At 33.1% G+C, this 16,409-nt stretch overlaps 1 protein-coding gene across 2 annotated transcripts in view; it reads right to left on the reverse strand.

Moving 5' to 3' along the window:
• The window catches only part of LOC140447940 (DDB1- and CUL4-associated factor 8), a 50,849-nt gene extending 34,936 nt beyond the window's left edge, over positions 1–15,913 (reverse strand). The window contains exons 1-3 of one of the 2 annotated variants that reach the window (XM_072540883.1): positions 15,780–15,913; positions 14,541–14,793; positions 6,905–7,460 (exon numbers count right to left, since the gene is read on the reverse strand). In XM_072540883.1, the coding sequence (XP_072396984.1) occupies positions 6,905–7,460; positions 14,541–14,776 (792 nt within the window). In that variant the 5' untranslated portion in view covers positions 14,777–14,793; positions 15,780–15,913. Of the gene's footprint in view, positions 1–6,904; positions 7,461–14,540; positions 14,794–15,080; positions 15,224–15,779 lie in introns of those variants that run through there. The other variant, XM_072540882.1, reaches the window with a different exon arrangement.
• Positions 15,914–16,409: the final 496 nt, after the last annotated feature.

Here is a 16,409-nt window from a genome sequence, read left to right on the forward strand (position 1 = left end):
CAAGTAGTTATTAAGCTGATAACATCTTCTTTGTCTTCATGAAACGGCAACTCTTCTCCACTGATCTCGAGAACTCCATGTTTGACATTCAATACAGCCCCAACTTTCCTTAGTAAATCCATCCCCAATATGAACTCATCGGAGATCTCTGCAATTAATACTGTATGTTTCACTGTGGTCTGGCCAATGGATACTGACATATTAGCCTCGCCATATGTATTAATTATCTCACCAGTTGCTGTTCTAAGCTTTACTGTTGCAGGCAATAATTTAAGATGGCCTCGTACTACTTCTGGCCGTGCAATAGTTCTCGTTGCACCTGTATCTACCAAAAACGATCTACATTTATTATTGATACGACCCTCTATGTACAAGCTATGAATTCCACCTGAGGACGTAATGTTCACAGTTACTATGGGGGCTGTGTTTCTCGAGGTCGGCAGTTGCCCCTTGTTGTCGACCCGTTCTAGTTTTCCGACTGTTGTATCATTTTCTTGCAATTACGGCGAATATGACCTACGTCACCGCAATTCCAACATCTGGGCTCGCGTCTCTTCGGCATCGTGTTACGAACTACTTTTCGTACCATTTCTTCCAGACGTTCATCGTTTGGTTCGTCGCCTTCTTCAATGGCTCTTACTCGATGGGTCCGTGAAGTTTGACTAGCCGTTTCATGTTCCAAGGCAATAGCGAGCGCTTCATCTAGAACTTTCGGTCTTGATAGTCGTAAAGCTTTCTGTAACTCATTGTCTTTTAACCCATTGACGAAGATATCTACAGCAATTTCTTCCAACATGTTGTCTGGTGCCTCTGGATAAGCTAACCGCACTATACGACCAACATCTGCTTCAAACTCTTGCAAATTTTCACTTGCTCGTTGAATTCTACTTCTTAGTTGCGCCTTGTAGACTTGTTGTAGATGGGCATCTCCGTAACGTTTGTCTAGTCGAGTGAACAAGGTCTGGTAACATTTTTCTTGACCCTTAGGAATCGATCTTAGGATATCCGCAGCATCACCTCGTAAAGCAGCAGTCAAGGAAACAGCTTTTTCTTGTTCTGTCCAATGATTGGCTGTCGAAATAGCTTCAAATTGTCTAAGGTATATGGACCAAGAGGACTTTCCATCAAATGGTGGCAATTTGAATCTCATATTATGTGTCGTTTCGTCTCTAAGTGATTCTTCTTTCACTACCGGATCTAAGGCTATTGTATTAACTGTTGGTAGCACTTTTGTATTAGTTATCATGCTCTCTAACTGTTTGATCTTCTCTTCTACTTTATCAAATGTTTTAGAAACTTCTTCAAATTTTTCATTGTTCTTTTTAGAAGTTTCTTCCATCATTTGAGAAACATTTTCAAATTTCTCGTCGAATCTTTTGGAAACGTTCTCTAATTTATCATCATTTTTTTTAGAAGATTCTTCTATCATTTGAGACGTTTCATTGAATCTTTCGTCATTCTTTCGAGAAGATTCTTCTATCATTTGAGACGTTTCATTGAATCTTTCATCATTCTTTTGAGAAGATTCTTCTATCATTTGCGAGACATTTTTTATTTTCATTAAAACTGCTTCTTCTGCTGACCGGAACTGGAATGTCTCTGGGTCTTCTCCATTCTTGTTGAGAACAGTCTTAAGTCGTTCTTGAAGTATCTTTTTGGACCCGCTGCAGTCTTCATCGCGTTCTTCTAGTTGCTCACGCAACTGTTTTACTGAAAGTTCTACTAGCAGCATCTTTGTCAGGCACACACGTACTTTTTAAATGTTCTTTTCGTACAAAGATCACTACCGAACTACGCGGATGTTCCCGAAGAACAATACTTTTCAAAAGTTCAAAAGTCTTTTTCAAAAGTCACTGCTGAATTTATTTCTTTTACTCACACCGTAACACCACTGTAGCGAGATTAAATAAAACGAGCGGTTCGAATTTATATACATATATTTATTTATAAGTTTACAGTTCGGTACTCTATTATCAACTAACTCTACTTCTAACATTGTTACCTATATATACTACAGTTACTAGGTTCGAGAATATTCTGGTGTTGTCCCACCTCTAATTCGCCTACGTGACCGGTTATTCTCTCTCGCACTCGATACGCGAAGTTTCGAGAGTATTAGAGATGCAATGCAACCGTTACCTGGGCCATGCCAAAAGTATGTTCGTAACACCTAAATACGAAACCCATACGAACCTGCTCGATCTTTCATAGGCGTCAACATGGTGTAATAATCAGAAAAATGTAATCATCATTATATTGGAAATTTTAGAATTATATTGATTAAATAACCAAAAACACTTGTTATTATTAATAATATAAATTTTATGAAATAACTCTGTAAGTCTAATATTCCACAAAATAATAATTTTAATTAAATAGATTAGACAATAATTGTACGCAACTGATACGGAAATACTTCAAATTTTATTGACAGTTCAGCGTGTGGCAAAAGTGTATAAAGTGTTGCCGCTTTTTTAGAGTAAGAATTTTGTTTATGTTTTGATTTCTTACACAATTTGATCATAATACAATATATATTATTAAATTGTATTTATAAATACATATTAAATTTAGATCAATAGCTTTAAAAACTAATTATTGTTGTGTATTGTGATTGTGCTATGCCAAAACAAATAAATAGTCTGTAGAAAGTTGATAAGCTTTCATATAAGATATGATTATTTTGAACAAGAAATAATGACGGGACGTTTTTACTATTAAAGCCCTAAAAGAGGTAAGTTTAAATTTTAGAATATATAATTTTGTATTAAAATGTTTTCTTATGTATTTTAGTGTGTTGCAGTAGTCTTAAAACTAAGTATATTTACTGTTAATATAATAGTTGACATTTTAAAAATTCCTCAGTTACTAACTATTCTGATGTTTTGGCAACGCTGTGGGGTTCTGACGTCGTAAATCTTGAATGACGTGCAAGCATTTTTATATGAAAAATGCTATATCTAAAATCCTATGTTAGAGGTGAGCCGGCTAAATTAATTTCAAATTTTCCGGTAAAAGCAGAAAATTTAACGTTAGATACTCTAATTGAGAGGTATGGAAATAAATATAATTTAACTAAAACATTATGTTTGGAACTATGTAAGTATGTGATTGTAGGAAGAACTAGCTAAAATCTGGGCAAACTATGCTTCGTCCCTCTTTGCGGATAATAGACCGAATCCGCCAACTAACTACTAACCTACCCACGGAAAATTTATTAGGCCCTCCTATTATTCGCGCCGAGGTGGAGTACGCTATAAAAGTAGCAAAACTAGGCAAGGGCCCTGGACCGGATGAAATTACTACGGAAACCATAAAAATGTTGGAAGATTTTAACATCGACATGCTGGTAACAATTTTCAATGCCATAATACTGGCCACATTCCAACGGATTGGCTTTATTCAACCCTTATAATGATCCCTTAGGTACAAATAGCGACAAAATGCAAAGAATTGATGGATTCGACCGTTACTTGATGGAAATTCATTTTATGTAACAATAAAACACTGAAAACTTTGTTTTCAAAACTTCCACAAAATTTATTGATCTGTTTTTGATCTGTTTTTGGCATGGGTTTACACTTTATAGTCTCTAATGAAATAGGTTGAGGAGGGGAGAACTGTTTGTCTCAAGCTGGTCATTCAGAATTATATCTGTGTTTTTTAATTTGTTGATTTCCATAGATTCTAACAAAGATAGCTTAAGGCCTTATTTAAAATAAATATACCATGGACAGATAGTGTGAGAAACGAGGAAGTCTTAAGAAAGGCAAATACTGAGAGAGAACTACTCAATTTGATCAAGGTACGAAAAATTGGATATCTCGGCCATATTCTGAGAGGAAAAAAATACGAAATCCTTCAACTAATCATCCAGGGAAAGATTGAAGGCAAAAGAGGAGTAAATTAGATTGGATACTTATATTGTTAGTAGAACAAAAACTTGATAGTGCTACTCTAAGGTCTTTAGAGTTTTCACGGGATCAAAACAAAGAAATTACCCTTGAGAGATTTTTAAATCAAATTCAGGAAAAATCAACACATCTTGAAAATTTAGATCATTTACTCTGTGACTGTAGAAAGTTCAAAAATGTGTCGGTCTCTGATAGATTTAAATTTGATAAGACAAATAAACTTTGCATAAATTGTTTAGAAGGCCAACATTACGTCACTGCCTGAGCAAGAAATCGTGCTTAGTTTGTAGAAAAAATATTACATTTTCCACAAAGACACGAAGCGTCAGCTAATTCTAATCAGGAATTGCAAACTTCGTCATTAAAATCGTCGCAGACTTTTGCCCACGATAAAAATATTGCTGATAATAATTGGAGTATTGAATTTAATGCCTTATCTACAATGCCGCTTAACAAAAGACCAACTGTTGTGCTCGGTACAATGAGTGTTTATTTATATTCAAAATATGGTCGAAAAATTACGGTAAAAGCGCTGATTGATCCAGGTAGTCAATTGTCTTTTATAACACAGGAACTCGCGAATAGATTAAAATACCCAACAGAGGAAAACAATATGTCGATTTCTGGTGTAGGGATCAGTTTAGCGAGGTCACAAAAGACGGTTAATATTGTAATCCGTCTTACTAAATTTTAATGTTACTATAGAGCGTTCCACGTTAAAAAAATAACATTGAGCAGATAGGACCATGTATTTCTTATGGACGATAGAAGCGCAGTGATGCCACGACGAACACAAGCACGATTCAGGGTTGTATTATTTGTATATTCGTTTCCACAGACATAAATTAAAATTAATGTTTTTTAACGTAATTGACCAAAAGTGCCCATTCGAAACAAGAGATGAAAAGTAGGGAAAATGATTTTAATTAAATAAATAGTATTTACAAAAGATAATTTTATTTTATATTATTTTAATTATAGTAACAACAGTTTATTTGTTTTTCGGTGAAAATTCCAAATGCCATGAATCATGGAAATCAGTAGAAAATATTGCTTAGCTAAATCATGCATTTTGCCGGCTATTAAAGATAAGTAATTAAACGGACCGCTTTGTGTAGCGCGGTTGTCCAGATATCTGTTGGAATGCATATATCTAATTACTGATTGCAACTTATAATATTATGGTGATATATATGATCGTTCCATTCTACTCTTCTATTTCTTACCCAGTTCTTGATGTTCTCCACCTTGCATCTACGTCGTATATCTGTACTTCTAGCTCTGTCCCATAGTGTCTTACCATCAATTTTTCTGATTGTTTTCATCTCTGCTGTTTCTACCATTATTTTTTTCCTGTCTGTGTCAGGTCTTGTTTCTGCCGCGTATGTCATTATTGGTCTGATGACTGCTTTGTAAATTCTGCCTTTTGTTTCTTTCCCGATATTTTTATTTCTCCATATTGTTTCATTTAGACAGCCTGCGGCTCTGTTTGCTCTATTCACTTGATCTTCCACTTCGGTTTCGAGCTTTCCGTAGCTAGATAATGTGATGCCTAGATATTTAAACTCCATCACTTGTTTTATTATCTGACGTTCCAGCTCCCGTTTACATCTTAGTAAATTTGCTGTTGTAACCATGCATTTTGTCTTTTTTGGGGAAATTAATATGTTAAATTTTCTGGCGGTTATATTAAATCATCTTCACTTTGAGAGAGTAGTATTGCGTCGTCTGCATAACAGATGAACATTGCCTGGGGTGATTGCGGGGTGGATTGAGTAGCTCTGCGGTTACCACAGCTGGTCCCAAGCACAGATAAAATGTGGAGGGTGATTGGCAAGGTTAGCAACCTACCAATCGTAAAAACAAATACTGCTTAAAGAAACTAAAAAAATTTAATTGAAAATGGAAATTCAAAAATTAAGATAAGGGAATATCTTGGACATCCGAGCAAAACAAATTGTTTTAAATGTATTTACTTAATTATCATTTAAATTTAAGAAGTGGTGAAAGTGTTAGAAGTTTAACCGATAAAGTAAATGCTATGACGGCAGTAAGTTTTAGTACTATTTCTAAAATAGGCAAAGAAGCCGCAGAAGGAGGACTAAGGCCCATAAAAAAAAACAAGAAAACGGACCAAAAGTAGAGTGAACAGCAGAAAGTTCACTTACGATGCAGTAGTTCATACGTGGCTACGTGCCATCGTACATAGTTTTTTCTTTAAAAATTTACCGCCGACATTGAACAAAGTTTGTGTACTGGTTAAAAAAAACAAAAATTTAGCAAACATGTCACGCACAACAATGTGGAGAATACACCATGAAATGAACTTTTTTGCAAACGAGGAGTAAAGTCAAGCATGATTTGAACGGCCCGATATTCTAAAATGGAGGCATCAGTATTTGCGTGAGATAAAAAAATTTCGTTCTTAAGGATACAACGTCGTTTATTTGGACGAAACTTGGGTGAATGTTGGACATAGTGTTTTCTTTATAGTAGTGAAAATATGAAACAAATAATTTCTAAATTGAAATAAAAAATCCTTTTATAATCTTGTTTTACAGTATCAATAAAAAGGTATTTACAGTAAATCCTTTTGATATAATTCATGTTCAATCCACATTTTACGCGAAAATGTTTGTTTTGTTAGCAGTTTTACGTTTTTTGCTCAACATTTCGAACATACACCTCAAAATAGATCCACCCTGGTCTATTAGGCCAACTTTAAAGTCGCATAAGGTCATTGCAAGAAAAATGATTAGAAATAATGGAAAGATTACCATTATTTCACGAAATTAATTGCGATGGTTTTTCAATCTGTCAATGTTTTTTACAATAAGAAATGTCAAAATGTACGAAAATTATTAAGTACCAAGTCGAGTAGATGGCTTCCGCTAGATGGCTCTGTGCAAAAACTTTTAGTGTATGCCTCGTATTTGGAAAATATAAACTAATTGTCATAGAAAAATCAAAATAAGAAAAAAACTACTCACCTGTCCATCCCTTGCACAGGAGGCTATGTGCAGATCACCAGATAAATTTAAAAATTTAGTTTGGAAGACATTTCCTTTATGTTTAGAATCATATTTTAACATCGATTTCCCTAATTTCCAGTCCCACAGTATAACGTGTAGATCATCCGAACCACTAGCTAATATATGTCCATTCGGATGAAAATTTAAACTATTAACACAGCCATCATGTCCTTCTAATTTATACATTAATTCTAACCTCTGTACACTATGTAAAGAACCGTAACAACGCTTCTGAAACAAATCAGAACTTTGCAATTTCGCACTAGCACCTAACTGTCTACTATTAATTTCCGGTACAACGAACCATCGATGCTTCGGCTTTTCCTTTTTTAATATTGCTAATACTGCCAAATCTCCATCGTCGGAATCTGCTTCGGTATCGATAATTATAGTCGAATTTGAGCTGCTAGTACTAGCAGGTTCTATATCATCTAAGTTATCGTCCTCATCTTCCGAACGTTCCTCGTGCAGCGCGGAGTCTTCATCGTCGCCTTGATAATCATCATCATTGGAACTAGAACAACATAAATGACAAATTAAATTTTTTAAATGTCCCAGGTAAAAAATTGTATTGATTATAATCATTCAACTCCAAGTCATAGACCTCTATTATAGAACTAATAAAAAGAAGATTACGAGCAATACACGGATACACTGAAAATACAACAAGTACATAATGAAAAGTAAACGTGTGGGGTTGCTAATCCTCCATCGGGCGCCTCCCTAGGTGGCGGATATGGGAACGGCTCCCAGATATGTGTGGTACCGGAGAAATGAAATACCCGGGGTGGACCAAAACTAGCACTCAGCGTCTGACTAAGAGCGGGCTGCTGCAGATAGAATCTGTGTTCAGAGGATCAGCTAAAATGCAAACCAAAGAAGGCAATAGGAAAGGACTCTGGTAAATATTTCCCAAGAAAACTACAATGAAAGTTCAAACAGAAACGACCCCTAGTAATCTGCAAATCTTAGATGATCAAAGGGTGCAAAGAATCCCCCAGAGAAATAATCTAAATATTTTAAATACAAACAAATATTGGGTTTGGGCGAAGTGAGATGGGCAGGTTTAGGTAAAGTTAAAACCATGAACAAAAATTTCTATAACTATGTTAATAATGATCCAGTTCATCGTTACAGAGTTGGAGTAACTTTAGAAGACAAATACAACAATGCCATCACGGCCAACAAGCCCACGGTAGAGCTAGAATCGTGGTACGCTGAGGTAGAAAAACTAACTGATGACTTAAAGATGATCAAAAACCTTGAGACCTAATGTTAGAGGACTTTACCGCTAGGTTGCGTAGAGGAAACGCTTCTTGAGAGATAATGATCGAATCCTGTAAACAATACAACATGGCAGCCACAAATACATGGGAAATGCTTAAACGAAGACTGTATTAGACGTAATTTGTAGCTGAAGTTGTTTAGTTTTGAAAAACGTACTTGTGCAATCCAAAAGAAGGAGTTTTAAACGTTTTAGATCGTTTGTAACGTAAAGTAAAGTTTAAATTCAGCGTTTTTTAGGCATATTTTAAATGCCTCATATCTGTTGCCAAAACTCAAAATCGAGATTCCATGTTATAGGTTTTGAATATTGGGCTCTAGCAATGGAAATTCCATAGTGAACAGTCAATGCAAGTGGAAAATTATATTGATCTCATGAGAATCATAAAAAATGGCAAAAATCGCTCAATGCAGCGATAGAATCGATAATAGCTTTATAGAAACTGAATTCATTTGCGACAACATGCAAAAATTGAGAACGAAAGCTACACTTTCGTCTTTCAAAAGCATTTAGATTTTTGTCGATTCAATTTTTATTTAAAAAATTGATTCCACGCGCGTAACTGACGTTCAAAATCGCCGGTTGCTTCAAGCGTTGTCTCTGAACGAACGGTTCATTATACAGAGAAAGTGGCAATAAACATTTTTAATCAAAATTATCTCTCATTATATATTGTATCTCTATTAAAGCTATATTTCTTGTTTAAAACATTTTTTTCTACGGCGTACAATTTCTTGGTAAATCGTTGTTAAAAGGGGGCGTTTTAGGGGGAAGCGCGGGGTAGGAGTGGAAAACTTTTTGCATATTTTTGGGATCCGAAAATTGACATTTTCAGCAAAATTTAGCTTGTTTGTATGACTTTTAGAGGTTCAGTGGCATTTTCGTTTCTGAAGACTGGACTAAACTATTCTTTTTTTTTAAGTTTTTATTTATCAGACCACAGGTATATGAACTTTTTCAGGAATATAAACATCAAGATTTACAAAGTGCCAAAAATTAAATTTAAAAAATGTGGAAGAAATGTTTAAAAGAGTGTATACCAGAAGTTTCGTAAAAGCATTAGAATTATAGGGGGAAATTAATAAAGATCAATATAAGATAGAAAAGAAATATATACATGAATTACTCATTTCTTCTGATCAATTTAAATTAAAGCAATGACAATAATGCCATTAGCAGTGATAAAAGTGATAATATTGATAAAACATTTCATTTGTAAATATTTATCATATTGACAGTGACTCACTTATTTTTAATTATATTTATGCAACATGGTGATTACGTGTTTTAAAGTTGAAATCCATTGTAATTAATTTGTTTCTAGTTTTTATTATTTATATTTGATTTGTTTAAACCACTCACATATTTGTATTTATCGATTTGGTCTCTAGAAAACATTGAATTACACAAGACAAATCTAAACCTCTTTACAATATATATATATATATATATATATATATATATATATATATATATATATATATATATATATACGAACGAGAAAAAACCTTGAATAATTTATGAGTAACGCCACTGACTGTATTATAATTTTTATGTTTTTCGAACAATTGAATGTTTCTGATCACCTAATAGAAAAGGTAATATCTGACATACCAAGATGTATAAATCATTGACAATGTTTAAAAATTAGTCATTACAAAACCAATGATATTCACTTCAGAAATATTACAGAAATATGTTTTAATAATTTATTTATTTATTAATGGAATCCATTTACAAAAGTTTTAACAAAGCTACACCTTCAAAAAACAATACATTTTTAAAATGTCAAACATCTCAAAATAATAAACTATATCAAACGTTAATACAGCTATGAAGGGTAGACTAGTATTGACATGTAAAAGAGATCACTTATTATAAGACACCTTTTTGTTGTTTTTGAGTTGTTTTTTAAATAAACTAATTTTGGAATCAAAAATATTTATTTGTCTTGGCAGGTTATTTAGCACTAAGGACCAATCGTGTAGTTGGTTCATTTATACCATAATTAGTGTGGTGAAATGACACTGAAAAGATTTCCGATTGTCTGTTGTTTCTACTGGGTACTGTCTGTTGTTTCTACTGGGTACTTTAAGAATAATGAGTGATAACAATTGAGGACAATCTATAATAGCATTAATGACTTTTTGCAGGAAACATAAATCTAACATAATGTCCTCTTTGACTCAAGTGCTGGTAAATCAATACTGTCTCTTACCCACTGACTCTCATATTCCTCTTTCCGGTATCCACTCCTAAAGGCTGCTATCCTCAAAAATTTATTTTGGGCCCTTTCAATCTGTTCAATGTAATAGTTGTATGATGGGGACCATACAACTGATCCATACTCTAGAATGGGCCTAACGAGATCACAATATAATATTCTAACTGTGAACAGGGACAGGTCTATAGATGTGTGTTGGACAAATCTCAGTACTTTCATCCCAATGTTTGTTACTTGATTGATGTGGCTTGAGAATGACAATTTGGTGTCTAACCAGATTCCCAAGTCTGATCATTTCTAGAGGCCAGTGGCAAGTTATTTATTATTTATAGAGTAAACAACTGTAAATGTTTTTCTTTGCCTCGAAAATGTCATTTTATGAAATTTGTTGAGCGACATTTTCTTTAAACTGCACCAACCATAAAACGATTTAAGATCTTTCTGTAGTAGAACAGCATTATTCCAGGATTGAGCACAATTTTTGATTTTTTGTACTAAATTGACCCGAGACAAGCAAAATTAAACATGGCCATAATGGGAGCCTTGGGGCACCCCTGATGGTGCCCCAAGGCTCTAAATACTGTTTCAGACAGTCCGCTCTTAAAATCTCACACTGCTTTCTCAAAGCCACAAAACGGTCGTAATCATCTTGCCTACCACTAATTTTAATTTGTTTGTGGACCTGTTTTTTACATATAATTTGGTTACACAGCTCTGAGGAGAACCAAGAAGGGAAAGTTGAGGTTTTATATTTCTTTAGTGGAACAAAGTGTTCTATCACTGAGTAAATTATATCATAAAAAATGATCACCATACTATCAACCGACCCATTAAGAAGGAGTACCTCCCAATTTATACCTTCTTCTTCTTAGGGTGTCTGTCTGTTCCGAATGTTGGCGATCATTCTGGCTATGATGACTTTGTTGGGTGCTATACAGAATAGCTGTGTTGAGGTCTTTCTATACCATGCTCTCAGGTTAGCAAGGCAGGATATTCTTCTTCGTCCTGGGGCCCTTTTTCCTTCAATTTTACCTTATTACAAAATGCATTGGAGTAGCTCGTATCTGCCTTGATTTCTCATTATATGTCCCAAGTACTGCAGCTTACGGCCCTTCACGATGTTGAGCAAATCCGCGGTTATGTTCATCCTCCGCAGTACTTCTTCATTGGTGACCTTGTCTGTCCAAGGTGTCTTCAGGTTCCATCTGTATAACCATAGCTCAAAAGCCTGAAGTTTTGATAGAGTTTTCGCCTTCAATGTCCATGTTTCTACTCCGTACAGGAGCACTGAGTACACGTAAGATTTAAGGAGCCTTATTTTTGTTTCTAGGGTGAGGTCATGGCTCTTGAACACAGAGCTCATATTCAAGAATGCTCTTTTTGTCTTTCTGATTTCTGACATTTAATCTCTTGGGTATTGTCCCACGACTCATTGATTATAGTTCCCAAGTTCTCAATTCTCATTTGGTTCACATACAGATTTGCTCCAGTTATGTTTTTCTTGCTAATGATTATTAGCTTGGTTTTGCTGGTGTTTATATCCAATCCATATGTTCTACTTGTTTCTGTTATTTTGTTCATTAAGTTTTGCAGAACTTCTATGGTATTGGAAAACACTATTGTATCATCTGCATACCGCAGGTTATTGAGCTTGACTCCATTTATTGAGATACCTTCATCAATATCTTTTAGAGCCTCTTCAAAAATGTGCTCCGAGTACATATTGAATATCAGTGGTGAAAGTATGCACCCCAGTCTCACTCCCCTTAAGTTTTTGACCTGATCTGTATATTCTCCATCTATTCGGAGCACCGTTGATTAATTCCAATACAGGTTAGCTCTTATTTTTAAGTATCTTTCGTCAATCCCTGTCCTCTTCAGCACTTCCATCATTTGTTCATGCCTGACTCTATCGAAAGCCTTCTTGTAGTCAATCAGGCATGCAAAAACATAACAGCTAACATCTCTTCATTTCTGAAACAATACCTGCACGCTGAATAAAGCTTTCCTCATACCAACGGCGTTCACAAATCCAACCTGATTGGGCATAATTTGTTCCTTGCATTTCCGGTAAATTCTTTTGTGGATGACTTTTAAAAACAGCTTCAGCATATGGCTCCTTAGGCTTATGGTCATTAGGTTAATCTTAAAAAAACTCTATTCTGTGTATTACAGCTGCAATAAAAGCAAACATAGATAGAGCTTAGCTGATTGTAAATCAGAGAACAAAATCTCATTATTGATTTTAAAGCATACAGTCAAATAATGTTTAAGTGTTTAAAAATGAAATTCTTTCATTACAGTTTGATTAACGCACATGCTCTGACTGACCACAAAACCAGAAGATGAAAAAGGACAGTTTTTCGAAGATCTAAAACAAGTTTAAAGAATATGTCCCAAAAATTACATTAAAATAGTACTAAGTGGCATGAGTGTGAGAATAGAACGAGAATAAGATTTCGTCTTTACTATAGGACAGCTTAGCCTAGCTAGATCAACTTAGCAGGAGAACTAAATATGATGGTTGCTAGCCCCTATTTTGAACACAATAACATATACAAGTTAACCTGGACCTTCCATGACAGAAACATATCATATTTATCACATCCTCTTTCTTAATGAACTGTAGAAGTTATAGAGGCACCATTAGTGATCTCAATATTGGGGATATGATTTCATACACCAATAAAGAAAAAATGATGATAAAGAAATGGAGAGATGCAACAGTTACTGAATGATACTCAGAAGATATTTGCAGTAGACTAACGAATCAAAATGTAAAAACAAAGAAGGTCAGAAAGAAAGAGATCCCTACTGGACCAGAATAAAAGAAGTTTTTGTAGCAGCAGTAGAAGATATAATAGGAATAGAAGATAACCAATGAAAAATATAAAGCCTGTAGAAAAATGCTTACCCAACAAACTAAAATCACGATAGAGAATTACCAGCCACAGTAAAGAATAAGAGATACACAAAAAAGAAATGGAAAATAAAAAACTGAAATCACTTAAATATATAGAAAACCTTAATATACAGAAAGAATTCAGAAGAATCTCTAAGAAAGTTAACAACAGAAAATAATTCAAGATAATGACAAACCAATAGCAGCCTGAGTGATGTGAAGTGAAACAGACAGATGAGAGGGAACAAGAATCACCAATGATTCTTGAAGTTAAAGAGGCAATTAAAAACTAGCTAGAAATAAGTAAATCACCTAGAATGGATCTCTTAGCAGAATTATATATACATGATAGGGGCCAATTCACTACAACAACTTATAAAAAAAATGATATATACTAATAATATGAAGAATGATCTGAAATTTTATTTATTTTATTTGTTTCGACAGTAACTGTGCTAAAAAAATTAAAGTTTTATCTCTAGTGAGCAAAAAGCAAAAGCTAGACACATAAAACTTTTGTCGAAGTGGGTAAGACAGGATTAATTCTATGTTTTCATGAAAATGCACATAATTGGATACCCTTATTTTACACAACATATCTACCAACTTAAAAATGCCTAGTATTTACATCACCCCCATTCCATTTGTAAGGCAAAGAGAGAATCATAAAAAATAATTAAATACAATGACATCTACCACAATCATCTATAAAAAAATCTAGTCATAAAATATGTTATTATATTGTTATTTGCTATAATTTTTCAGGATTTGTCACCTGGGCAAAATCATTTCAGGCTATATTCATTTTCGAAGATTTCCCACGTTTGTTATATAATACATTATAAAAAAATACTTAAAATCAATCTAAGATATGTTAAACCAAATCTAAGCAATACAATTTGCTTGGTAAAGATAGATTACCTCAGGGAAGTTATCCCAAACAGCTACCTTAACAAAAATTACTCAATATTTTCAAAGAAGATGAAATTATACAATATTAACAAAGAAGGAGAAAGATAAAATAGGAAAAAATAGAAAAGAATACTCTAAACAAAAATGTTTCTAAGAGAAAAACATTAATAAATAAGCTGAAATTAAAGTGATTAATAATTCAGTAGATGTTCACATATTTGCCACAAATGAATTAACAATTAAAAAATTTTTTAGATGCAGAATATGTTACCTTATATTTTCTTGAAATTCTGTGCTGCTGGTATGATTTCTATAATTACGATTTTTAGAATTCCTAGATCTGGGAAATCCGCTATCTGTACTAGTACTAGCAGTTTCTTGCTCAGTATTACTACAAGTACTAGAAGATTCTTCAACAAATTCTCCTTCTGTTTTTAATCTTTTTGAGTTTCCTGGATTATGTGAAGGTTTTTCCCTATTTTCATCATCAGATTTATTGTCATCCATGGTGTAAATCTGGGATTCTAAAAATAAAAAACAATATTACTTGGACTGTAGTAAAATTAAGAAATAAATATGTAAATAATAACCACATTGTGTCCAATTGTCTTGTTAAATACTTTTCAGTCACAAATCCACTTAATCTAAGTGAACATTTTCTAATAGGCTAAAACATTATGTATGTACTAGAGTTTGATAGGACTGTCAAGGCTAAATTTGATGTTAAAAAAAAGAAATAAAGATTTGGAAATAAACTGAAAAGTATTTAGATTAATCACAAACTCAAGGCAGAAACTACTTTGCTGCTTACTTGTTTGGTCTTGTCTGCCCATCCTTGTTACATATGTGTAACTTTTTAGTTACATATAGAAACTAATGGTTGAAATTGTAAATAGGAAATATCTAGAATTTTACTATAATGAATAACTATAAAACAATGTGAACATACTGTCACTAAAACATGACTAATCTACTTCTCTAGTAGAAGAGTAATTATAAGGGAATGTAAACATATTGATATATTTGTCCCACATCCAAAAACATATGACAACTATACACTATACTAATCTGTATTCTACTTATTTATTGAGAACATAAAGTTATACTATGCCCCCATGCGTATTTTAAATATTAGGCTCTATAATTTTGTTGGTAGGTATTTTATATTCGGTCATACTTTGTTTTGAAATAATGAAGATATGATTTTGGTATGATCTTCAACATTAGTGTTTAGATTCTTTCATATACCTATAAAGTTAAGAAAAAAATAGTAGGTGAACACTTTTCAAAACAACCGTATTATCCGATTAATGTACATAACGGGTATTAATTATGGAATGTTAAAAAAGTAGCCAATGGATATATCATTTGATTTGTGGTTATAAGATTCTGGAATTCTAAAAATAAAATAAATTGCGTAGTATTTAGATTATGTTAAGAGTCAATCATTAATTATATAGATAGTTAAAATATATTGTTGATTAGTAAAATGTTATTTATATAAATATACCTTTTAATCTTTTCTTCGAAATAAACTATTTATTTTTCTATTTTTATTACTGACATTCGAGCAGAGAGCACCACAATATTCTGACTGAGAGAGAGGAGGAGAGAGAGCACAGAGCACAATGAATAATGAAAGAAATGCAATAATCGATTTGGTTTTTTCGATTAATCGAATAATCGAATCAGTATTTTACTTGGTCGACTTATGAATATGAATTTTGGCAGTTAAGATTTTTTTTAATCTATCAATTAATTTATATTTTGAAATGGAACAAATTCATAATTCTCCTTATCGCCGCCGGCGGTCTATAAACATTAAAAGCCAAATAACTAAAAAATAAAATGGATATTTTGCTTTATTATATTTTATTATAATAATATAATATAAAAATTTAAAGTATAACACAAGTCTAATAAAATATAAGATCATTTATTTAAAATGGTATTAAGTGTTTATGATTTTGCCTTGCTATTATTTTCAAAATTTATTTAAGATGATTTGTTGAATTTCTAATATGATTATATAATTATAATATGATTTTTACCTATGTGTAGGCAACCATCTTTGTTGCTCTATCCTTTTTAATTTAATTTATATTTTTACGTTCTTTCGATATGGATGCCCCGTTCATTA

Source organism: Diabrotica undecimpunctata, chromosome 8 (assembly GCF_040954645.1).
Source record: "Diabrotica undecimpunctata isolate CICGRU chromosome 8, icDiaUnde3, whole genome shotgun sequence".
NCBI lineage: Eukaryota > Metazoa > Arthropoda > Insecta > Coleoptera > Chrysomelidae > Diabrotica > Diabrotica undecimpunctata.